General features: G+C 40.5%; 1 protein-coding gene across 2 annotated transcripts in view; it reads left to right on the forward strand.

Annotated features, from left to right (window-relative positions):
* dennd1a (DENN/MADD domain containing 1A) overlaps positions 1 to 26,198 on the forward strand; it is a 40,444-nt gene that overhangs the window by 8,875 nt on the left and 5,371 nt on the right. The window contains exons 5-21 of one of the 2 annotated variants that reach the window (XM_085360081.1): positions 603 to 722; positions 7,065 to 7,134; positions 7,474 to 7,554; positions 7,832 to 7,885; positions 8,901 to 9,011; positions 11,353 to 11,453; positions 11,848 to 11,893; positions 12,053 to 12,154; positions 12,261 to 12,386; positions 16,253 to 16,354; positions 16,557 to 16,644; positions 16,760 to 16,800; positions 19,396 to 19,467; positions 19,818 to 19,874; positions 20,077 to 20,229; positions 23,075 to 23,139; positions 24,442 to 24,579. In XM_085360081.1, the coding sequence (XP_085216207.1) occupies positions 603 to 722; positions 7,065 to 7,134; positions 7,474 to 7,554; positions 7,832 to 7,885; positions 8,901 to 9,011; positions 11,353 to 11,453; positions 11,848 to 11,893; positions 12,053 to 12,154; positions 12,261 to 12,386; positions 16,253 to 16,354; positions 16,557 to 16,644; positions 16,760 to 16,800; positions 19,396 to 19,467; positions 19,818 to 19,874; positions 20,077 to 20,229; positions 23,075 to 23,139; positions 24,442 to 24,579 (1,527 nt within the window). The remainder of the gene's footprint in view (positions 1 to 602; positions 723 to 7,064; positions 7,135 to 7,473; positions 7,555 to 7,831; positions 7,886 to 8,900; positions 9,012 to 11,352; positions 11,454 to 11,847; positions 11,894 to 12,052; positions 12,155 to 12,260; positions 12,387 to 16,252; positions 16,355 to 16,556; positions 16,645 to 16,759; positions 16,801 to 19,395; positions 19,468 to 19,817; positions 19,875 to 20,076; positions 20,230 to 23,074; positions 23,140 to 24,441; positions 24,580 to 26,198) is intronic. The other variant, XM_085360082.1, reaches the window with a different exon arrangement.

The raw sequence follows: 26,198 nt of genomic DNA on the forward strand, positions 1-26,198 counted from the left end.
ATGCTAAAACAGTCCATTTTTGCCTGTTTGATTTAAATAGGTGACAATGCTTGATTGCCTTTTTCAGTAAAACATGGATGTCATATCTTGACTTGGACATAAAAGTCTCAAAATGTCTCACTCGAAACATCAAGATGAAAGTCACCTAGGATTTTGAAATTGATACCATATGTTCATCTACTAAGAATCTTAGATGCGTTTCTCAGTGACCTTGATGTCAACCTTAGTGGTCAAGGTTTCTGAAAATCTTGTGAATGCGATAACTTGAGAACAAGGCGAAGTAGGATTTCGAAATTTTATTCCATAGGTGTATCTCTAGGAGGCTGAGGAATACCACCAGTTGCCGCCAATATCTTTTTAAAACTATTCAGACCTGATGGGAGTTCAGGAGCTGGCCTAAAGACTGTCCACTAAACTAAGCTCAAATAAAACAGCATTCATTCATTGATTGTTCTGCTTTTATTAAGTTTTATTTGGCACCATTAACAGATGTCCGTTTTATTCTATATGAAGTCTGTTTGTCTATATATTCTGTTTATTTGTGTATCTGTATCTTATGGAAAGGACTTAGTCTTGTCTTCTCCTCCTCTCTCAACCAACAGTCTTTCTGTCAACCAAGTTGGCCAGAACTTTACGTTTGTGTTGACTGACATTGAGAGCAAACAGAGGTTTGGCTTTTGCCGCCTCTCGTCAGGTGCACACACTTGCTACTGTATTCTTAGGTAAGTATGTGTATAGGTGAGTGTGGGGTGTGCGTTCATTGTATTGTGGATTTTTTGTGAAAAGCTGATATAAAACTGTTTTATTGCCAAATAAAAGAAGGTCTAGAAAAACAAATAAGCCTGACTTTTGATGAGATGTTAAATTTGGCAGTAAGATACTGTACATATTTTGTTATCTCCACTAGTGATAACAAATTGACATCAGACTGAGAATCTCGCCCGTGCATCTTCTTTAGCTTTTGAATTTTCTGTGATTATACTTTATTTGCAGTCTTTAAAAATTAGTCATCCTAGTAAGTTCAATTCAATTCAAATCAGTTTAATTTATATAGTGAAAAACCAACAGCCGTCACATCAGGGACCTTTATATTCTAAGGTAAAGACCCTATAATCATAATGAAAAAAATCAGATGACACCTCATGAGCAAGCACTTGGTGACAGTAAGAAGGAAGAATCCCTTTTAACAGGAAGAAATCCCTGACAGAAACGGAGAGGGCCATTTAGGGCAACCAGTTGGGATTGTCTGTTAAATCTAAAAAAAATATTGTTTAGATTTAACAGCGAGCCAAGGAAGAGCAGCCAGTACAGGAGTGAAACGTCAAGTCAAATGGACCTCAGACTTGACTAAAAGCAGCTGAAAATGGGTACGTCTATAGCTGATTTAAAAGTGTTCGTTTTTTCCAGTATGGGGTGTCCGACTATTCCAGAGTCTAGCAGCTGTAACTGCAAAGCCCTAGTTGCCTTTAGTTTTTGGGTGAGGCACTGACAGAAAACTAACAGGATGTTGATCTCAGTGACCTGGAGGCAAAAGACAGAATTAAAAGTTCTGTAATATATTGTGGCACTAATCTATGAAGACGTTAAAAAACAAGTACTAAACTTTTTTCATGTATTTAAACCTTCATAGGTAGCCAGTGCAGCTGAGCTAAAACAGGAGTAATATACTGTCTTTCCTTTGAATCAGTTAAATTAAAGCAGCTGTATTTTGAACCATTTGCAAATTAAAGGGTGTGGAAGTGCCTAAACCTGTGTACAGGGAATTGCAGTAGTTTTTTATATTGCCATTAACCTTGTTTTCAGCTTCTTCTTTTTTTTCCAGCTGTATAATGAGCCAGAGGTATGTAGGTTCAAAACTAATTCAGATTATCCTATCCTTCAGATCCTTCAGTTTCAGATATCAAATCCTGCAGTGATTGCTATAAATGTGTGTTGTTGTTGTTGTTGGTGGGGTTTTTTTTGTTTTGTTTTTAGCTAATGCTTTAGCTACCTAATTTCTGCAACTTGATCAAAGACTTTGCTATGTCTATGATAAGCTGGGCAATCACAGCTGTTGCCAGTTACAGATAACACTTTACTCAAATACTAGCTAGTTATAACAATCACTGAAAAGAAACATAAGCATGTACTTACAGTAAGTACATGCTAAATCCGTTGTGATATGTCCATCTGAGCCTACCTAGCATGGGCCCAATCGCCACTACCAGGCAATTAATGTCACATTAGTTGGCTGGGAGTAGTGGTTGAGCTCTGTCTCCTGAACAAGAGCTTTTTTTGAGTGTGAGAGAAAGCTTGAACTGCTGAGCCTGAGTACGAGGTTAATGAACCCCTGATCTACAGAGAACTGTCCATTTGACCATTTTACTGGAACTAATATTCAAATGTATGATGATGAAACTGTAATAATGAAATTGAAGCTGATGCCAAAGATACAAATGTTCTCTTGAATGTTACCACATGGTTGAATCCGTGTTGTCTTCACGTGTATCCATCCATCCATCCATCCATCTTCATCCGCTTTGTCCGGGGCTGGGTCACGGGGGCAGCAGCCTAAGCAAAGAGGCCCAGACCTCCCTCTCCCCAGCCACCTCCTCCAGCTTATCCGGGGGAATACCAAGGCGTTCCCAGGCCAGCCGAGAGATATAATCTCTCCAGCGTGTCCTGGGTCTGCCCCGGGGCCTCCTCCCGGTGGGACATGCCTGGAACACCTCACCCAGGAGGCGCCCAGGGGGCATCCTTGTCAGATGCCCGAACCACCTCAGCTGGCTCCTTTCAATGTGGAGCAGCAGCTGCTCTACTCTGAGCCCCTCCCGGATGGCCGAACTTCTCACCCTATCTCTAAGGGAGAGGCCAGCCACCCTTCGGAGGAAGCTCATTTCTGCCGCTTGTATCCGCGATCTCGTTCTTTCAGCCACTATCCACAGCTCGTGGCCATAGGTGAGGGTAGGGACGTAGATCGACCGGTAGATTGAGAGCTTCGCTTTTACACTCAGCTCCCTCTTCACCACGACGGACCGGTGCAGCGTCCGCATTACTGCAGCTGCAGCCCCAATCCGTCTGTCGATCTCCGGCTCCCTTCTCCCATCACTCGCGAACAAGACCCCGAGATACTTGAACTCCTCCACTTGGGGCAGGAACTCATCCCCGACCCGGAGTGGGCACTCCACCCTTTTCCGGCTGAGAACCATGGCCTCAGATTTGGAGGTGCTGATCCTCATTCCCGCTGCTTCACACTCGGCTGCGAACCGTTCCAGTGCGAGCTGGAGGCCCTCACCCGATGAAGCCAACAGAACCACATCATCTGCAAAAATCAGAGATGAGATTCTGAGGCCACCAAAGCGAAAGCCCTCCGCCACTTGGCTGCGCCTAGAAATCCTGTCCATAAAAATTATGAACAGAACCGGAGACAAAGGGCAGCCCTGGCGGAGCCCATCACCCACCGGGAACGAGTCCGACTTATTGCCGGCGATGCGAACCAAGCTCTTGCAACGGTTGTATAGGGATCGAATGGCCCGTAGCAATGGGCCAGACACCCCATATTCCCGCAACACCTCCCACAGGACACCCCGAGGGACACGGTCGAATGCCTTCTCCAAGTCCACAAAACACATGTAGACTGGTTGGGCAAACTCCCATGCACCCTCAAGTATCCTGGAGAGGATAAAGAGCTGGTCCAGTGTTCTGCGACCAGGACGAAAACCGCATTGTTCCTCCTGTATCCGAGGTTCGACTAACGGACGAACTCTCCTTTCCAGCACCCTGGCATAGACTTTCCCAGGGAGGCTGAGGAGTGTGATCCCCCTGTAGTTGGAACACACCCTCCGGTCCCCTTTCTTAAAGATGGGGACCACCACCCCGGTCTGCCAGTCCACAGGTACTGCCCCTGATCTCCACGCAACATTGCAGAGGCGTGTCAACCAGGACAGCCCTACAACGTCCAGAGCCTTCAGGAACTCGGGGCGGACCTCATCAACACCAGGGGTTCTGCCACCAAGGAGTTGTTTAACTGCCTCAGTGACCTCGCCCCCGGAAATTGGCGGGTCATTCCCCTCATCCCCAGACTCTGCTTCCTCCTCGGAAGACGTGTCAGTGGGATTAAGGAGGTCCTCGAAGTATTCCTTCCACCGCCTGACAATTTTCTCAGTCGACGTCAGCAGCGCTCCGCCAGCACTATACACAGTGCAGGTAGAGCACCGCTTTCCCCTCCTGAGACGTCTGACGGTTTGCCAGAATCTCTTCGAGGCAGTCCGAAAGTCTTTTTCCATGGCCTCTCCGAACTCCTCCCACACCCGAGTTTTTGCTTCAGCCACTGCCCGAGCCGCATTCCGCTTGGCCTGTCGATACCTGTCGGCTGCCTCCGGAGTCCCACAGGCTAACCAAGCCCGATAGGACTCCTTCTTCAGCCTGGTGGCTCCCTTCACCTCTGGTGTCCACCATTTGGTTCGGGGATTACCACCACGGCAGGCACCAACCACCTTGCGGCCGCAGCTCAATGCAGCAGCTTCGGCAATGGAGACGCTGAACATGGTCCATTTGGACTCAATGTCCCCAGTCTCCCTCGGAATGCTGTTGAAGCTCTGCCGGAGGTGTGCGTTGAAGATCTCGCGGACTGGGGCCTCTGCTAGACGTTCCCAGCACACCCTCACTATGCGTTTAGGTGCACCAGGTCTGTCCAGCGTCCTCCCCCGCCACCTGATCCAACTCACCACCAGGTGGTGATCAGTTGACAGCTCAGCCCCTCTCTTTACCCGAGTGTCCAGAACATATGGTCGCAGGTCTGCTGATACGATTACAAAATCGATCATCGACCTACGGCCTAGAGCGTCCTGGTGCCACGTGCACTTATGGACACTCTTATGTTCGAACAGGGTGTTCGTTATGGCCAAACTGTGATTAGCACAGAAGTCCAATAACAGAGCACCGCTCGGGTTCAGATCAGGGAGGCCGTTCCTCCCAATCACGCCCCTCCAGGTCTCGCTGTCGTTACCCACGTGAGCATTGAAGTCTCCCAGCAGGACAACAGAGTCTCCAGGTGGAGCACGTGTATTAAAACAATTTTAACTTTCCATTGTCTCTAAGTGCTTGCTCATAGGGGATGATCTGATTGTTGAGGTTTTCTCTGTATTATTGTAAGGTCTTTAGCTTAGAATATAAAGCATATTGAGGAACTGTTGTTGTGATTTGTTGCTATAAAAATAAAATTTAAATTAATTAAATTTAGCTAATACAGCTAACATGTATGTACACCACCAGTCAAAAGTTTGGACACACCTTCTCATTTAATGGTTTTTCTTTTTCTTTTTTTTACTACTTTCTACATTGTAGATACATACTGAAGACATCAAATATATGAAGCAAGTTGTATGAAATTATACAGCAAAGAAAAAATTGATAAATAACTAAATATGTATTTTCTTTTAGATTGCTCAAAGTAGCCACCCTTTGTTTTGTTGATGGCGCTGCAAACCGTTGGCCTTCTCTCAGTGAGCTTCATAATGACAGGTGTGTCTTGTCAGAGTTTATTTGTGGAATTACTAGCTTTCTTAATAGGGTTGCGACCATTAGTTGTGTTGTGCAGAAGTCAGGTTGCTAACAGCTGACAGCCCTATTTGACAACTGTTGGAAATCATATTATAGCAAGAACCAAACAGCTAAGTAAAGAGAAATGACACTCCATCACTACTTTAAGAACTGAAGGTCATTCAATACGGAAAATTGCTAAAACTTTGAATATGCCCCCAAGTGCAGTCACGAAAACCATCGAGTGATTTGAAAAAAAAACCAAACTGGCTCACATGAACACTCCCCCAGGAAAGGAAGACCAAGAGTCACCTCTTCTGCTGATGATAAATTCAGTGGAGTCACCAGCCTCAGAAATTGCAAGTTAAAAGCATCTCAGATTAGAGCCCATATAAATGCCACACAGAGTTCCAGTAGCAGACACATCTCTACATCAACTGTTCAGAGGAGACTGGGGAATCAGGCCTTTATGGTCAAATAGCTGCTAAGAAACCACTACTAAGAAAAGCAACAAGTAGAAGAGATTTGTTTGGGCCAAATTTGAGATCTTTGGTTCCACACTTTGTGTAAGATAGAAAAGGTGAGCAAATAGTCTCTATATGCATGGTTCCCACCATGAAGCATGGAGGAGGAGGTGTGATGGTGTGGGGCATGCCCTGCTGGTGACACTGTTGGGGATTTAATTTTTATGTACAAAACTGAAGGCACACTGAACAAGCATGGCTACCACAGGATCCTGCAGCAACATGCCATCCCATCCGGTTTTGCATTTAGTTGGACCACCATTTACTTTTCAACAGGGCAATGACCCCAAACACACCTCCAGACTGTATAAGGGCTATATGACCAAGAAGAAGAGTGATGGAGTGCTGTGCCAGATGACTAAACCCAATCAAGATGGTTTAGGATGGACTGCAGAGTGAAGGGAAAAGGCCCAGCAAGCAAAGGGTGGCTATTTTGAAGAGTCTAAAATATATGTTTTGAGTTATTTCACACTTTGTTTATTACATAATTCCATGTGTTTAATTCATAGTGTTGATGCCTTCAGTGAGAATCTACAATGTAAAGAGTCCTGAAAATAAAGAAAAACCATTAAATGAAAAAGTGTGTCGAAATGTTTGACTGGTAGCATATATTACTCGGTCTCTTCTCATATTCATTATTGTTTGATTACATGGTCTCAATGCTTTAAAACCATTGCAGGCTCTATATAACTATGAAAACCTTTGAATAAAACGCTTTTGTTGTAACATTATCACCATTGTTAATTTTTTTTCAAAGGCACCTTATACTTCTTTTTTTTTTGTTGAGTACATGAATTACCACATTGTTTGGAATATTTTACCCAATATACCTTCTTTGGCACTTAGTCATTACTATTGTTTTTTTGTTTTATTTTTGGTCAGTCTACATTTTTGTGGTTTCCTGTGTTTCACTTTATTTCTGCCATTGCTGAATGAACTCCACTCTACCTTTTTTAAAAATAGATGATTTCCATCTTGCTTGAATTGTGCTAATTAAAAACTGGTTTTGTGACTTTGTAGCTACCTTCCCTGGTTCGAAGTTTTCTACAAGCTGCTTAATATCCTTGCAGATTACACTGTCAAAGGACAGGTGAGAAATGACACACGATTCATCTTGAAATTGGATTTCTTCACCTCAGTTAGGAATTCATTGGCCAGTCTCTTCATTAGCCAATACATGCATGTCAGATCTTCTGTCCATTTTACTTTTAGCATCAGATACGGTCATTGTTTATTGGCCCTGGCTTGCTGGGGCTTTCAAATGTAGCTGCAGTTTTGGGACTTTTTCTGAGACTCTAGCTACACCATAACAGGTTATCGGTTCAGGCTGTGCTATTTGTATTTATTCGCATGAGGACATGCTATCCATGCATTTAGCGTGTTCTGATTAATTTTTTTATTAATTATTTTCATTTATTTATTTTTTTAGGAAAGCCAGTGGCAAGAGCTCCTGTTGCTACTGTATACGCTGCCCATCCCTGAACCTTGTGTCCCCATTCACCTTGGTGTGGTGAGTCTGACTCAACACATCACATCCAACTAAACTCGTAATTACACTGGAAAACACATATTACCTTTCCTTCATACAGAGGAAGTAATGGAATAATGGAATCACCCATACAAAATCCTGAAACAAGTTTAATTTTTAGCTTTAAAGTGTGACGCTCTCCTGGATTACTACACTAGGTGTTATTATGAATCATCATGCAGGGAATGCTGCTTAGATTTTCTACATTCTTTATTCACACTGTGAAGCACTCAGACACTTGTTGTCTGTCTCTCTCTAGCATTCCTATTTCATTGTGCCTGACACAAAGGAACTTCCCAGCATACCTGAGAATGTGAGTGTTTACTTTTCCTTTATGCTGAAAACATTAAAGTCAAATCTCAAAGCTGCTTTACATTTTGTCAAACAGAAGCCCACCGTTTTGACAGCTGACTTGTATCTCAACTATGACTTTGAAATGAGAGACTTTAGACAGGTTTTTGAGTGCACATGAATATGTGCTTATGTATTTTTTTCTTATGGACATAAACATCTTTTGACTTTTGAGGTCATCCCATGCTATGTGTGTAGATAGACCTACTGAATGGTAAAGTTCCACCCATAGACACAGTAATATCTGCTGTACATTAACAGGGTTACTGCAAATAAATAGTTGACGTACTCTTCTGTAAGAGCAGAAATATAGAAGTGCTCTAGGCTGTCAGGATCAAAAATTATAATGAATAAAAATAGCTTCAGATATTTGATCCTGTAAACCCAAAGTCTCACCTCTTGACAGCTTATGTCAAAATAACTACCCAACATGAAAGAATTTGAATTTCATTGATCACTGGGACATAAAACTAAATGTATAGACTCAAAATGTTTTTTGTTTTTTTTGGGTTTTTTTAAAAGGTTGCTGACTTTGCACTAGATTAAGTTATTACTTGGCAGTTAACTGTTACACATTATTACTGTTACCAATTTCTCCCATAGGTCCTGAGTGTTGTGTTTCTGGGAAAGACAAGTTTTTGGTCACATCGAAGCAGTACCTTCTGTCTTCAAGCCAATTTAAAAAGTCATCAACTATGTCCCGCTTGTAATGAAAATGACAAAAAAAAATCATTGGATTAGATTGTTTCTAGTCCAGATCAGCTACTGTAACTTCGATTGGGAGTGCTATAGGGAGTGCATAAATAATGTGCCAAAACATATGTACATTGTGCAGTTAACATGACTGCCATATTGCACTGCATTTATCAAATGAAATGCACAATATGGAGTTTCACAGGTTGACATTGTGATTCTCACTGGTCTTTACTGTCACAACTAACTCTTGTTTTTTCTCTTATTTTGTTTGATCCTTGCAGAGAAACCTAACAGAGTACTTTGTAGCAGTAGATGTCAATAACATGCTTCATCTGTACGCTAGTATGCTTTATGAACGTCGAATCCTCATCTGCTGTAGCAAACTTAGCACTGTAAGTAGAGTCCACTTCCTCTTTCTTCTCTCTGTTAATGCTCTGCCAGTTTGATAAGATAAGATAACCTTTATTAGTCCCACACGTGGGAAATTTGAAATTTGTTGGGCCTTGAATATTTCAGTAATTTGTCAATTTGTTAATGACCATGAAGAGATTTTCTTTAAACTGTCATTTTGAAACAATTCCCTTAAAGTGGCCACAGATATCATTTCACCCCATATTTAGAACACTGGTAGTAAACAGGCAAGTGTTGTTACTGAACGATGGAAAATAATGTGCTATATGATCAAATGCAAAAGCCAATGAAGATCTCTTTGGTTTTATTTTGTTTATTTCACTTTCAGTTTTGCTTTTTTGTTTCCCTTTGACATCCAGCCACCTTTAATGTAGCTGTAATATAGATTTTGACATTTTTCCATTTGTTTTCCTATTTTTAATTTTCAACCACATCCCTGTTGTTCCAACTACCTGAATGAAAGATATAGGTAGCTATCAAGGAAAACAAAATCACTATTCTCCTTTGCTCCACCTCCGAAAATGTTTCCACCCAACCCAGTTCTGAATTAACTGTTTGTTTGTTTTAAATTCTTTGTACAATAAATTGAACATATTTAAAGACCCTATACCAAATTTTAATCTCGTAGTTTTACAGTCCCTCAAAGTAGAGAGTGGTGGTTTAAGTGAGTATTTGAGCATTTTTTAACCCTCAAATAGACAGAACAAGAACTTAATCTTTCTTGACTGTTTTTACAATTCAGAGGTATCCTATTTATCACTGGATAAAAAGTGTAGTAAACAGTGGACAGGTTGTGAATTCATCTTTATAAAAATAAACCTAATTGTCCATTGAGGACATATGAAACCACATTGACCAAAACAATTAACTTGGAGATTACAGCCTGAGTCTTTAATATGTCTCTATATTATAGGTCTGAAAATTTCAAGTCTGAAGTTCTGAAGACTTGAACTGTATTTTCACAGTTGCTGTCTGAATGTAAAACGGATTGATACTGTACCCTAGGGCAGTGGTTCCCAAACTTTTTTTGCTGGGCCCCCCTTTGTTTTACAAAGGCCCCCCCCCCCCCCCCCCCCCCCCCCCCCCCCAACGCACACACACACACACACACATCCTCCAACCACACACACCCATATTTTGCTCCATTGCGGTTTATTTTACACCTCAAACATTTAGTAAACAATTAAGCAAATACAAGTAATCTGCAATAAATTACAGGTAGTAAGAAAATAAACTACAAACTTTTTTACGCTGCGTCCGCACCGACACGGGTATTTTTGAAAACGCAGCTGTTTCGTCCACACGTAAACGGCGTTTTTAATCACCGAAAACTGAGATTTTTTTAAAACTCCTTTTTTGCGTTTACGTGTGGACGAGGAATACAGAGCTGGTCACGCAACGTCAAAGGTTTGTGCCTTTTTTCATGTCAGCTGTGCTCCACGTTATTGTTTACATGAGATGAATTGCAGAATGGCAGATAGAGACAAAATACTGTTAATCTGACTGTCTGCAGGTTTTACACGCTTACATACACACACAGTTACTGTCCCTCCATTTAGAAAGGCAGAGGCGTCACGATGTGCTTATTTTACGTGTAGTTGTTTTTTCCTGTGTAATAATATTCAACATTGCTGTCAATACATTTTTCAAAAAATGCCTCTCTGTGCAAAATGGGTTTAAAAACATCAAAAAATGTGGGATACTGTTTGTCCGTGATTTAGACAGGGGGAACAAATCGTGGTAGGATCAGCCTGATATTATTTGTATCCCGCTGTAACTTTTCTGTATAAAGAGCTAACCTCTCCAAAATGTCAGGAGTAGTTAGTCATTGCAAGAAGTGTTTGTGAACTAAAAATCAAGAATGTGGGATACTGTTTGTCCGTGATTTGGAGAGCCCAGCTCCCGATGCAGGGGAAACCAATTCTGCAGGGGAGACCTACCTCAGCACTTGTGCAGGTGAAACCAAAGAGAAGATATGCTTCACCATATTTTCTAGTCTTTGGGTCGGAAGGAAGTTGGTTTGCTTCACCTCCCGCTTTGCGTTTGTGTGGGAGCCCCCCCCCCCCGCAATGGCTCTGCGCCCCCTCTAGGGGGCGGGCCCCACACTTTGGGAAGGTCTGCCCTAGGGTATCGTCTTCACAGCGCACTCATCCTAGACCCTATTCTATCTTTCTGGAAGTTAATGGGACCATAGTTTAATTTTGTGTTGGTTACTTCCCATCTAGACCAGCACTTTGGTCTATATGGTCACTTTGGAATCAGTTTTTCTGGTGCAGTTTGCATATTGTCTAAAAAACAAAACATCTCTTTGGGTGTTCACAGTTAACAGCTTGTGTCCATGGGTCTGCAGCCATGTTATTTCCAATGCACTGGCAACATGTTTACATCCCTGTCTTGCCTCAGCATCTGTTAGACTACTGTTGGTGAGTGTACTGGGCATCATCTACACTCCAGATTCTCTACATGGTAAAACACATGGTGCCAAGGCACACTCAAATGCGATCTGCAGAATATAATTTATATGTAAAGTATAGTTCATATTTCAATAAGACACCTTCATGTTTTTGGTCTGACTCCTTTTTTTAATCGATTAATTAATTTCCTCAATGTTTACCTTTTGTCTTGATAAATTTGAATGATCTTGCAATCAGCAAAATAATTGCAGCATCTCTTGCACACTGTTTCTGGAGTTGAATGAGAAAAAATATCTTAATAGGTTGTGGAAGTGCCTGCCAACTAGACTGAAAACCAGTGTTAAGATTACACAACCAAGCTATTAGCTCATTTATAGCTATGTGTGGCTTTTTTCCCCCCCAGTGCCCCGATGCCTTACCTCATTGGAGTCCACTCCAGCCTAATGGAGGTAGGTGTGTTCAACTGGCATTTAGTAGAAAAAGTTAATTGTTTTCAGTCATTCTTTCTCTGGTATGAACTAGTTGTTTGAACGTTTGGCGTCTATACAGAAATCTTTGTGTATTTTGACACTTGGTATTATGCCATGTCTTCTCTCTACTGCATGTAGAAAGTTCGAGGGATGGCTCTGGATGATGTGGTGGTCCTTAATGTAGATACAAACATGCTTGAAAGCCCCTATGATGACCTCCAAAGCCTTCCCAATGATGTGGTAAGGAACTATAGGACTGCTATCCTGTTGAGAAACAGTTTTATAAAAATTGAGCAACCATTCCAGGTTGAAAGTGTTTTCTAATAACTAAATTTTATACCTTAAGGTTTCTGCTTTGAAAAGTCGACTGAAGAAGGTTTCAGCAACAACAGGAGACTGTGTGGCTCGAGCCTTCCTCAAGAGTCAGGCAGCTCTGTTCAGCAGCTACAGGAGTGCGCTGCAGATTGAGTCGGTCAGTGCACGAACTAGATCACACCCATGAATGGAGCAAAGATATAATATGTGAAGCACTCAAACTGCTGCAATCTAAACTGTTAGTTTAAGTAACAGGACCATTCAAGTAAGGTCAATGTTCAAGGTATTTCTTGCACGTATTAAATCAAATGAAAGCCGTTGCTTACCAAACTGGACGGTGCACTGCAAATTGCAGTCAGCATGTCTGCTTTGGGTGTGAGGCAGGAAGTGCTGATCTGTTGAAGCCATCATCTATTGTGCTCTATTACCACAATTCACTGTGGCTACAAGTAGATAAAGTGCAGTCTCCATTTTAACCCAGTGGACTGAGGAATATGAACATGTGGTACTCATGATAATTATTTAAAAAAAAATGAGGCGGAAGAACGAAAGTCCTCATCATCATAGACAGTATAGAAGTTTGATATAAAATATAATTGTTTTATAGTGTCTATGGTCATCATTTACCTAACTTTAACTTCAGATTTTATTTTTCTTTTATTTTTTGTCAAGATGTTATACAAGCTTGTACACATTATATACATCTTATATGTGATTAGATTTCTCCAAGCATATTAAAATATGCAAAACGTCATACGAACACAAGAACAGAAAGCAAAAAAAAAAACAAGGGAGGGGTGCTGTGACTAAATCAAATAATAATAAATATCAAATCTTTTCAACTTAGTCACAGCATCTAGCAAGAAGGGAAAAGAAAACCAAGATCTCAGTTTGCTGGGGGATAGGTTAAGAGTAGGGGTGCAACGATATTCGTATCGATATTGAACCGTTCGATACAGTGCTTTCGGTTCGGTATGCATATGTATCGAACAATACAACATTTGTAATTTCTTTTATCAATTTTCCTTCTGACGATGCTGTCTGTGTTGAGCGCTCAGTGAATCTGTGTTCGACTACTCCGCCTAGGCTGCACTGTCGAGCGCAGATCCACTGAGCGCTCAACACAGACAGCATAGTCAGAAGGAAGAGCGCAGGGCAAGCTAGCGAGACAGAAGTTAAGCTCTACTTGCAACAGGCAAATTGAACCTCATTCAGATCTGGCGTTTGGAATTATTTTGGTTTTCATGTGACGTATGACCCTGAAGGTAAGCGAGTCATGGACTAAAGTAAAACAGTATGTTGGATGTGCCATGCAATGCTCAATTACATTGGTGTGAACTAGTGTGTTAGCGCAGTTAGCTCGTTAACGTGTTGGCCGTCTAGCCCCATGCACGGAGTGATCGGCGGTAGCTCGTTAACGGAGATTTGCCGTGTTGTGGCGTTAAGGTCATTTCAACGAGATTAACCTGAAAGCACTAGTGGGAACACAACGAATATGACTGCACATTTACGCCGACATCATCCTAGTGCAAAGACAAGTGGAAGCAGACAAAAAAAAGCAAGCATGCTACTAACTTTAGCCGAGTCATTTAGACAGCTGTTAGCACATGATTCTCCTTATGCTGCTGAGAATATAGCCCAGAAGAAGCGGATAGTATAGCTTTTATTTTGGAAAGAGCCATTTCTCTGTAATAAACTCTCTTTTCCAAAGATGAGTGATTCCTCAATCAGATACAGGGCTTGCAATATCGCTAGCCCGACGTCCTGGAGCTAGCGATTTTTTTCAGTCGGGCTACCAAAATCTTTCTCTTCCCTGCCCGTCGGGCTATTGTAGGAAAAATATATGTCAATGCTTTTGCATTCTTTCAGAAATGTAGCTGGGTAATTATGTCATTGGCATCGGTGAGCCACTGTCAATATGTGACATATTGAAGTCGCGTTTGAATTTGCGCTTGTTTTTTTGCTTTCACTTTGCAATCGTGCGAACTGTGTATAGAGAGCGACAGCACTGATCTGTGAGTGATGATAATTTGTGCACCAATTCCTCTGACATCGTCTTATTAATCGTTAGCTTACTATGCAAACATGACAAGTGAAATCTCCCGCAGCTTACACATGTGAGAGGTTGATCGCGCAGAGAATCGCTGAGCTTATGTGAGTGAGCGTGTAAAAGCATTTCAGTTCTGCTGAGCCAAATAAGACAGGTCAGGGTGAAGAAGTGACAGCCAAAGAAAAGCTTACCACAAAACGGAGAAGTTATGACAAATCAGACTATAAGGCAAAAAGAAAGTGCAGCTTTATGGTTTCATGGACAAAAGAATTTCTGTGGCTGCGATATGACGAGCTAAATAACCAGGGCTGCACATAAGTGGTCCGCAGGTGCGCATTCGCTGTCAAAATAAAAAACACGCACAAGGGTTAGGGTTAAATTTAAAAACTGTACTTTTGAGTTAAAATATATATTTATAATTTTAATAAATGACAAATTAAAAATGCATGAACATTTTTTTGTATCGAAAAAATATCGAACCGTGACACCAAAGTATCGAACCGAACCGAACCGTGAATTTTGTGTATCGTTGCACCCCTAGTTAAGAGGTGTCATTGTAACTCCAAATATGGCAATTAGAGGGTCTTTTCTGATCTGGATTTCAAAAAGTCCTGAAAGTACAGAAAAGAAATCACTCCAGAATCTGTGCAAACTTGGATAGAAGAAAAACATATGACTTAGGTTACAATGTGAGGTTTGACATCTGTCACACTGATCTAGAACTGAAGGAAAGATTTTAGATAAATGGGAATTTGGAAAATTGACTGTTTAAAACTTCAAACTGTACAAGCCATAACATAGCACATGGTGTACTTGAAAGTATGGCGAGAATCATGTTATCCCACCATGATTCAAACACTTCAGCACCTAATTGACGCTCCCACGCAGTTCGGATTTTACTTGATGAGTCAGATTCAGTCGCCATAAGTGTATGATATATATTAGATAGAGTTAATTTCTGATTAGGCCTAAGAACCAGAAGGTCAACACATGGTGGGTCAGCAGGGAGAATTTGGAAAATTTGGAAACAGTGATGAAATACAGTGTCTAATTTAAAAGCAGAGAAACAAGTGAGAAGGAGGCAGGTTAAATTTTGGGGACAGCTCTGAAAAGCTAAGAAAGACATTCTCTTTGTGAAGGGCTTGCATGGTTTTTATGCCTCTTTTATGCCAGATCAAGTAAGCGGCATAGGTGGTGGCAGGGGGAAATGACGATTTCTTAACAACAGTATTCTGCTAGAGGAAGATATGAATTTATAATGAGATCTAAACTGAGACCAAATCTTAAGTGTAGAGAGCACTATGGGATTTAAAGTAACAGAAGATTTAGAAGAAGTTTAATAATAGATAAGAGAGGTGGGTGAAAAAGGTGGGAAAATTGAATTTCAAGTTTACACCAAATCAGATCTGGTGAATTTAGGCAGTAAGTGAATTTACGTTTAAGTATGTGAAGACCAGTAATACATCAAAAATTTTGGTAGGGAAAGATCCCCATTAGAGGTGAACTTTTGCAATAGAGAGAGCCCTTCCACAGAAAAGAAGAAACCATCTGGTCTGAGGACTTAAAAAACTGTTTGGACAGAAATAGGGGAATACTATTTCCCCTGACATAAAAAGAGAAACCTGGGTAGCACATTCATTTTGATAACATTAGTCCTGCCTATTGGTGACAAAGGGATAGCAGGGGGCTCTAATTTTCAGAAAACTGTGAAGGCAAAGTACGTGTAGTATTAATTCCAAGCATTTAAACCCTGAGGGGCTGAGCTCGAAAGGAATGTCAGATGTCAGTCACCATAGGATGGACTAAATTTGGTTTCTTTGCTCCTTTATGTAAGACACTACTTTATAACTGCAGTGATGTGAAAAAGAAAACAATGTGATTATGGCATCATGTGAAACTTTTTTTTTTCACATCCCTGAGTTATACACTATTATAAAGTACTGTGACAGTTGGTATTTTTTTCTGCATTTTAGGAAGAACGTATAACATTTAATGAAGAAACCTTTCTAAACCATCGGTCGAGTGCCATGAGACAGTTCCTTCAGAATGCCATTCAGCTGCAGTTATTCAAACAGGTATTTATATGCTTACACCCCTCACTGTGTCTCTGTGCCTAACACTAAACATTAGCCTACTAACCTTTACCTGTACTGGCACAATGTCTTCACTGTGAAAGTGTAAAGATAAAATAAAAATAAATACATTTTACTATAAAAGGCCACACGCACACACACAAGCTTCCTTTTGCTGGCTCATGTGTTTTGGTTTGACCTGCAGTTCATTGACGGCCGCTTAGACCTGCTGAACTCAGGCGAAGGTTTTAGTGACATCTTTGAGGAGGAGATCAACATGAGTGAATATGCAGGTCAGTATTCACACTGGAATACTATTTATGCTCTGTAATAGGATATGAAATTTCCTCATCTAGTATCCAGTATTCCACCTGCTTGATGCTGTGTATTTTTGTTTCTCCCCCACAGGCAGTGACAAAACCTACCACCAGTGGTTGTTCACTGTAAAGGTAAGCACATCTGAATACTAAGATTAGTTTCTTAACCAAGTTGTATCCATAAAATCAAAGGGGTTAAGAGGGTAATCCCTCAACCTGCACTGCACTCTGCAGCTGTAGATATTATTGAAACATGTAAACATATGTCATCTCAATTATCTTGTTTTGTTAGAAGGAAAAAGAAGCATTCAGGAAGTTTTTAAATTATATATTTTACTTATAGTCAAAAGCATATAAATCAAGAGTAAAATTTTACCCATCTGTTGACAACAGCTGTTTGCTAAGATAGAAATCATGGAAATTTTGAAAATTCAGCATCTAATGGAATTAATTTTAAAAATAAATGGCTCCAGAGGGTTGAACATGTAGGTTTTTTTGGCAATTGTATCAATTTTTGAAATATTGTTTCAGTTATCTGCTATGCTGTTAGGTCATGGTCTCACACACCAGCACAAATCTCTGTCGAAACGTGTGAAAAACACTATATATATCCCATGATTCAATAACTTGCATAGCCACTTTTAGCAGTAACTTGAAATAATTGTTTTCTGTATAAATTTTTCAGCCACTCTCTTTTGGAATTTGTGCCCATTTCTTTGTGCAACATTCCAGGTTTTATTTACACAGAGTGCTTTAGTCAGGTTGAGGCCTGGACTTTGACTAGTGCAGCAACTTCATTCTTTCCTTTTACAGTCATGCCGTTGTAGATTTGGTGGTGTACTTGGGATCATTGTCATATTGGATAACCAAGTTTTCAAGTCAGTTCACTTTTATTTATATAGCATCAATTCACGACACCAGTGGCCTCAAGGTGTTTTATATTATAAGGCAAAGACCCTACAATAATACAGAGAAAACTGAGAGAAACTCAACAATTAGAACCCTCCCCCTCGAGCAAGCACTTTGGTGACAGTGGGAAAGAAAAACTCCCCTTTAACAGGAAGAGATCTTCAGCAGAACCAGGCTCAGGGAGGGGTGGCCATCTGCCAAGACCACTTGGGGGTGAGATGATGAAGACAGGACAGAGACATGCTGTGGAAGAGAGCCGGAGATTAATAATACTTAATGATTAAATGCGGATGTGTATAAACACATCGTGTTGTCTGATTCTGCAAATAGACAATGTTATGTTGCATTCACTCCTTTATTCGACTCACTTTGTTCTATGTGTTTCAGTGCTTTATATAATTGTAGGTGCTAATATATAAAAATAAAAATACAACAGGTATAATAAGTATTGAACACATCACCAATTTTCTAAATAAATATATTTCTAAAGATGCTGTTGGCATAAAATTCTCACCAGATGTTGGTAGCTATCCATTCAATCCACACATGCAAAGAAATCAAATCATAGATTATTACACAATGTCCATAAATTGTGTAATAATACGAAATAACGCAGGGAAAAAGAACCAAGCAGGTGACGAAAGGGAGGTGAAAACAAAATCATGACACCAGCTGAAATTCATCAGTAGTTAAAAACCTGCCACTTAGTGCAAAATAATATCAGCTGTTTTTGTCCTAACTGATGGGTTATAAAAAAAGATGTCTCATTACCAAGGTGTCACACAAGAAACATCTCATATGAGAACAAAATTGAATGTTTTTGCCATAATACACACCATATTTTGAAGTCAAAAGGTTGATGATGGATGTGGGAACATCATGGCATGGGACTGTTTTTCATTATGGCACACTTCATATAATTTAAGGAAGGATAAATGAAACAAATGACTGGTTCATTCTTGATTAAAAATCAGCTGCATATACCAAGATAACGAAATACCAATATACCAATACCATATACCAAGATGAAATTAAGGTGGACGTTTCAGCAAGACAATGGTCCCAAACACAGCCAAGGAAATTCTCAGTTGGTTTCAGAGAAAGAAAACAAGGCTGCTAGAATGGCCCAACCAATTACCTGACCAATTGAAAATCTATGGAAAGAACGAAAGAAAGAAAGAAAATTGGTGACGTTTCAATAGTTATTTCAAATCACCAGTTATTTCCATGAGTAACATTTTTAAGAGGCTTTAACAGGTTTCTTGTATGTGGGGTATCACATAATGCAGAATGACACTGATAACACTCTGAATAAAAGATTAAAAATTGTTGCAAACTGGGAAAGACACCATTTCCCTTGTTTTTTCCATGTTGGTTAAATCACTGCTAACAAAATGGTAAATGGATTAGTACCTATATAGCACTTTTCTACTCTATTTGAGGAGTCAAAGTGCTTTCTTACCATAAGACTCATTCACCCGTACTTTCATATAAGCAAATTATTTTCTGTTCCTAAGTACTTTTAACCTAACATTCATACACTCAAGTGTGCATCAGGGGAATCTGATTTTTTGATATCTTGCCCAAGGATACTTCAACATGCAGACCACAGGTGCCTGGGATTGAACCATTGACCTTCAGATTAGTAGACACCCGCCTCTCCTTTTTGAGACAGAAACTTTGATGGGCTAATGTTAATTTAATGTTTCAACTGGTTTTAAGGATTTTGATTGGAGTTTGAGAACTTTGATGATACTGGTTCAACTAAAAATTAATCGTAATATATATAAATATATAACAATTTTGTTTGTTTTGCAGAAAGGTGGTGGAGCCATCTTCAACACAGTGAAGACCAAAGCAAACCCAGCTATGAAGACAGTTTATAAATTTGTGAGCACTTTAGTGACTTTTGAAATTTCTTCCATGTATCAGCTGTTAATATTAATCCCCTGTGTTACAATATGAGCTAACATGGTGATCAACCATATCAGCAACAAACCTTGTGTGTTACAAAGCTATATTGTTTCAAGGTTTAATTAACAGAGCTCCTCTGAAAAGTATAAAGGATCTGTGAGCATGAGGTGTCGACGTGGGTGATACTCTGCACCTTTATTCTTATTTACGTAGTTTCACTGTGTAGATGAGACTTGCCTCAACTTTCCTTTGAAATGTAAGAATCATAAGAAGATGTAAATACATTCACAATGGCAATGACCTATGTGTGCTTATGTGCTCAACAGGCCAAGGACCATGCAAAAATGAGGATCAGAGAAGTCAAGAGTCGGTTGAAGCAAAAGGTATTGATTTGTTTTCCTGCTCTGAATCATTTGGGAGTTTTAATCATGAATTATAATGATGGCTTCCCTAATCTGTCATTTTTGACCCTATGGCCTTCCAGCCACAGCATGCAGCCTCTGTCCTTCTTTTCCTTCTCTGCCATCACTACTTTCAACTTTGTTAACTTTTCTTTTTCCTGTGTCCCCCCCCCCACCACTGCAGGAGCAAGCAGAGAATGGACTCTCCACTGAGGGGTCAGCAGTGACTGATGATGACAGCACAGCAGGATTTTCCACCTCCACTGGTGCAGCTAGAAGCAACAGGTCACTGCAAAACTGGGAAGACAGTCGGCCAGTCACTATGCACTTGGGACAGGTGGGCAAAAAGGATGTGACAATGTAAAAACGCTAAAAACGTTTCATATGAAACACTTATGTCATAGCACACCTGAAATGCTATGTCAAAGGGGGATTTAAATGTGGTGTGTTAAAATAGCATTATTCTGTTTGTAGCATTATGTTTGATTGCATCTCCCAGTACAAAAATATGAGACTGATATTGTATATTGTAATTATTTAAATTTGGAAAAAAAAGATTAAAATGTGCTCGCAAAGCACTATCTATATATTTACGTTCCAGAGTAGATAAGCTGACGTGTGTAATTATTTTTTTAAACTATATACAATCATGGGCTGTATTATTAGGTACACCTGTACAGCTATTCATTGCAAATATCTAAGAAACAGCTTATGGGTGGCAAAGTGGTTCATTTACAAATTGGAAGGTTGTTTGAATGATGGAATCAGGGATCTACTAAGGATTGCCTCTGATGGATCCATTAGTCTGAGTCTGTATGTGAATGTTTGAAATCACTTGGGCACAGGAAAAAAAAGTCCTGTGAAGTATGGAGTTGTATAGAAGAGAGGGCAATGGACTAACCAGATTGATTAACTCAAAGTGAAAGGAAGTCTGAAGAGCAGAGAAGAAGTGTACTGGTCCCAGTTTTCAAGAATTCAGTTCAGTTTCAGTTTTATTTATATAGGGCAAAATCACAACAGCAGTTGCCTTAAGGTGCTTTACATTGTACGTTAAAGACCCTACAATAATACAGAGAAAAAACAGAAAATCCCAATAATCAGATGACCCCCCTGTGAGCAAGAACTTTGGTCAGTGAGGAAAAAATGTAAAGGGAGAAAGGTAGGACAAGGACACATTGTGGAAGATAGCCAGAGATTAATAGTAACTAATATTAAATACAGAGTGGTATATAAATACACAGTGACTGGAAAACATGACATAAAACAGAACAAAGGTAATGGGCGGAGCTGTAGTAACTATAGAGTGGAAAAGATAATGAGCTATGAGCTAAAGCTATTGGAAAGAGTTGTTCCGCGAAACAGCGAGGCCGCGAAAGGTGAACCGCGTTATAGCGAGGGACCACTGTATATATGCACACACATACATACATATATATATATACACACATACACAGTGGCTTGCAAAAGTATTCGGCCCCCTTGAACTTTTCCACATTTTGTCACATTACAGCCACAAACATGAATCAATTTTAATTGGAATTCCACGTGAAAGACAAATACAAAGTGGTGTACACGTGAGAAGTGGAACGAAAATCCTACATAATTCCAAACATTTTTTACAAATAAATAACTGAAAAGTGGGGTGTGCGTATTTACTCAGCCCCCTGAGTCAATACTTTGTAGAACCACCTTTTGCTGCAATTACAGCTGCCAGTCTTTTAGGGTCTGTCTCTACCAGCTTTGCACATCTAGCGACTGAAATTCTTGCCCATTCTTCTTTGCAAATCAGCTCCAGCTCAGTCAGATTAGATGGACAGCGTTTGTGAACAGCAGTTTTCAGATCTTGCCACAGATTCTCGATTGGATTTAGACACCAGACAGGTCAGGGATAAAGGTATTGAGAAATTTAAAGCAGGCTTAGGCTACAAAAAGATTTCCCAAGCCTTGAACATCCCACGGAGCACTGTTCAAGCGATCATTGAGAAATGGAAGGAGTATGGCACAACTGTAAACCTACCAAGACAAGGCCGTCCACCTAAACTCACAGGCCGAACAAGGAGAGCGCTGATCAGAAATGCAGCCAAGAGGCCCATGGTGACTCTGGACAAGCTGCAGAGATCTACAGCTCAGGTGGGGGAATCTGTCCATAGGACAACTATTAGTCGTGCACTGCACAAAGTTGGCCTTTATGGAAGAGTGGCAAGAAGAAAGCCATTGTTAACAGAAAACCATAAGAAGTCCCGTTTGCAGTTTGCCACAAGCCATGTGGGGGACACAGCAAACATGTGGATGAAGGTGCTCTGGTCAGATGAGACCAAAATGCAAAACGCTATGTGTGGCGGAAAACTAACACTGCACATCACTCTGAACACACCACTGTCAAATATGGTGTGGCAGCATCATGCTCTGGGGGTGCTTCTCTTCAGCAGGGACAGGGAAGCTGGTCAGAGTTGATGGGGAAAATAGATGGAGCCAAATACAGGGCAATCTTGGAAGAAAACCTCTTGGAGTCTGCAAAAGACTTGAGACTGGGGCGTAGGTTCACCTTCCAGCAGGACAACGACCCTAAACATAAAGCCAGGGCAACAATGGAATGGTTTAAAACAAAACATATCCATGTGTTAGAACGGCCCAGTCAAAGTCCAGATCTAAATCCAATCGAGAATCTGTGGCAAGATCTGAAAACTGCTGTTCACAAACGCTGTCCATCTAATCTGACTGAGCTGGAGCTGTTTTGCAAAGAAGAATGGGCAAATATTTCAGTCTCTAGATGTGCAAAGCTGGTAGAGACAGACCCTAAAAGACTGGCAGCTGTAATTGCAGCAAAAGGTGGTTCTACAAAGTATTGACTCAGGGGGCTGAGTAGTTACGCACACCCCACTTTTCAGTTATTTATTTGTAAAAAATGTTTGGAATCATGTAGGATTTTCGTTACACTTCTCATGTACACTACTTTGTGTTGGTCTTTCACGTGGAATTCCAATAAAATTGATTCATGTTTGTGGCTGTAATGTGACAAAATGTGGAAAAGTTCAAGGGGGCCAAATACTTTTGCAAGCCACTGTATATATACACAATATATGTATAACAATCTATATCTATCTTTCTTTAGATAGTGGTACATTATTTGTATTTCTGACATTAAAATTTCTCCTTTCTCTCCTATTTCGTCATGTCCACAGGCTCGGCCACCAGTGCTGTTGAAAAGACCAAGCAGCAATCTGAGTCTGGAAAGCAGCATTGACCAGTAAGCATACTTTATTTATAAACAGCAAATTCCACTGTTTTTGAGTTTGTTCAGTCAAGAGATAAGGTTAATGTTCCCTTGTTGGAAAAGGCAGTGGATAAATTGTGGGCCTAAAGGATTCAAAAAACATGGGGGTTTCTTTAACCTTGTTAATATCTACAATCAACATACCTGGACACTTCTAAGTTCATCATATTAAAATGGGTCTCCATATATAATCCACATATAAACTGATAATATAATCTCAGCATCCACCTGCCACGACCGGTGGGGGTAAATGGAGATAGACGAGACAAAAGACATGCTGTGAAAGAGAGCCAGACATTAATAATAACTCATAACTAAGGGTGGGTTCAAGGCCTCCTGATCCAACCCTAACTATAAGCTTTGTCAAAACAGAAAAGTCTTAAATCTAATGTTAAAAGTAGAGAGTGTCTGTGTCCCTAATCCAAGCTGGGAGCTGGTTCCACAGAAGAAGGACCTGCAACCGGAAGGCTCTCCCTCCCATTCTACTTTTAAATATCCTAAGAGCCACAGGTAAACCTTCAGCCTGAGAACGAAGTGCTCTATTGGGATAATAGGGTACCATGAGGTCTTTAAGTTAACAGGATATTTCTAATTTTAGAGAGATTACACAAATTGAAGAAAGCAGTCCTACATATTTGTCTAACATGGCGCATTGAACAACATATCCTGGTCAAAAGCGACTCGACTAAGAGTATAATTGGAATGTTTGTTTGGTACCACTGAAAGATATTGATGATGGTGAAACAGTTGTTCTGTACTGCTGTACTGAGTTAGACACAAATCAGACTCCCTTCAATTGCCTCTTGGTGCATCACTCACAATTCAGACAAATCAATACATTTTGTGATGGGCGTTGGTGCAGCCCTTTAGCCCCTATGTCTGAAATAAACTGTTTTAAACCACCTTTCTTCTGATTGGCTACACTGTGTAAACAGATATTTTGAACATTAGGTGGAAGGGACTTCTGTGATGCCTATATAAGTACATCCCCCCTTTTTGACATCATAAAGATGGAGCAATAGGACAGAAGCTGTGTGCACCATTACAGGAACAAGATTTGCATCATTGGAAATGAGAAAAAATTAAGGATTTACTTGAAGGAGTGCCAAAAATTTGGATTATTTTCTTTTTCAACAAACTCTTTGCCCATTCAAATCAATAATCAACTAGAAAACTTCTAATTCTTCTAATTTCTCTTCTTAATGTGCCTCTTGCTTTCTGCCCCCTGTGTAATGAACTGTGTATTTTCTGTTGTCTTTCCTCTTGTCACTGTAGCCCTGTCCGTCCTACTCGTCACTACACAGTCTTTCTGTCTGAGGATTCGTCTGGAGATGAGCTCCAATACGACAATGAGTCCATCTCTGGGTTTCCTGACAGCTTTTTCTTCTCGGTCCCTTTTGAGTGGTCGCCTCTGTATGCATTTCCCTGATTGACTTTGCACTGTTTGGTTCATCAACAAGCCTTTCTTATTCCTTTTCTCTTTCAGTAATTGTGGGCATGTCTGTGCATAGCTACTTTTAAAGCTGTACATTTGGATAGGTTCTTGGATAGGGACATTTGTACAATTAGTACGATTAGGGAAACAAAACGATGTTATGTTGTTGGTACGGGCTTATGAAACCTGGGATCTAAAGTAAGTTCAACATACCCAGGATATCTTTCAATTATTGGGGTGGAAAATTGGTGACAAGGATAAGTGGTCATATGTTGTTGAGGGTTGTTATCAACTCAAGGGTGAAAGGGGTGGTGTGGGAAGCATCTGACCAATCACAAATGGGTGTTCCACAGATCATATGACTTCTCTTCCATAGAAAATTATCCCTGTGAGTGCAACCTACTCCAGAGATGTTATCTAATGGTGGTTAAATATCTCTAAAGAAATGAAATGTATACCAGTAAAATGCATTACGGTTGTAAAAAACAAACAAACAAAAAAACCTGTAAGTATACAGATCTTCAGACTTGGGAGAAAGTCAGGGTAACAATATGGAAACTTCACAAACAAATTTCCCAACCAACTAGGAAAATAAATCCAAGAGCCTTCTTAATCTAAGGTGACGATGCTGTGCTTATCACTGTACAGTGATAAGCACAGCTCTTCTTTTACTTCTATGTTAACATGTCTTTTTAGTACTGTAGATGCTTTTTTTAGTACTATTATACTCCGTTGATCCATCTATCCATCCATCCAATTTGTAATGATTACCTGGATCAGCTGTTTAACCAGAGATGGCCTGACCTTCCTCTCCCCAATCCTCTACTCCAGGCTTTTTAGAGACAGTGAAGTGTTCAAAGCCATGCAAGTTTAAGCATCCAGGGACCAAAACAGGTTAAAATGAAAAAGCAGAAACGAAAAAAACAGCAGACCCCTATTGTTCCAGCCACAGATCAGTTGGTGGGCCTATGGTAGGACTGGCCTATGTGACTCATTCAGGCTGAGCCTGGGCAGGCTCCATAGGTTAAGGCACCAGGTGCTCTCAAGTGAGCCCCTCCCCTATGCCTGACTCTAGGGTGGGGTCCCCATAATTATGGTCTGGGTCAGGGGTCTGCAACCTTTAACACCCAAAGAGCCATTTGGACCCGGTTTCCACGCAAAAGAAAACACTGGGAGCCGCAAATACTTTTTGACATCTAAAATGAAGATAACACTGTATATATTGTTTTTTACCTTTATGCTTTGTGTGAACAACTAAGGTGTGTTGCTTATGAAATCCATGAAGTGCTACAGAGAAAATTACATTTTATTAATGTAATTAACACATTTTGAACTCTTAAAGCAATATAACAAAAGGAAAGACACCCAGCTGAACTAAAAGAATCCAGCAAACAAAAACTGTGAGCCGCCACCCTTATATCGCCTTTGGGATTTTGGAGCCTTGACCTGACTTTTAAAAAATAATTGGAAAAAAAAGCACTATGCTGCTAAAAGATGAAAAATAGAGATTTGCAAAATTCTGCCTAAATATGTATTTTACCTGGTTAATGTGTGTGGAGGGCGTGGTCTGCAGCGCCGCTGCAGGGGAGGCGGCCGC

This window comes from Diplotaxodon limnothrissa, linkage group LG7 (assembly GCF_057381915.1).
Source record: "Diplotaxodon limnothrissa isolate DT_005_m linkage group LG7, D_limnothrissa_male_GT1.1, whole genome shotgun sequence".
NCBI lineage: Eukaryota > Metazoa > Chordata > Actinopteri > Cichliformes > Cichlidae > Diplotaxodon > Diplotaxodon limnothrissa.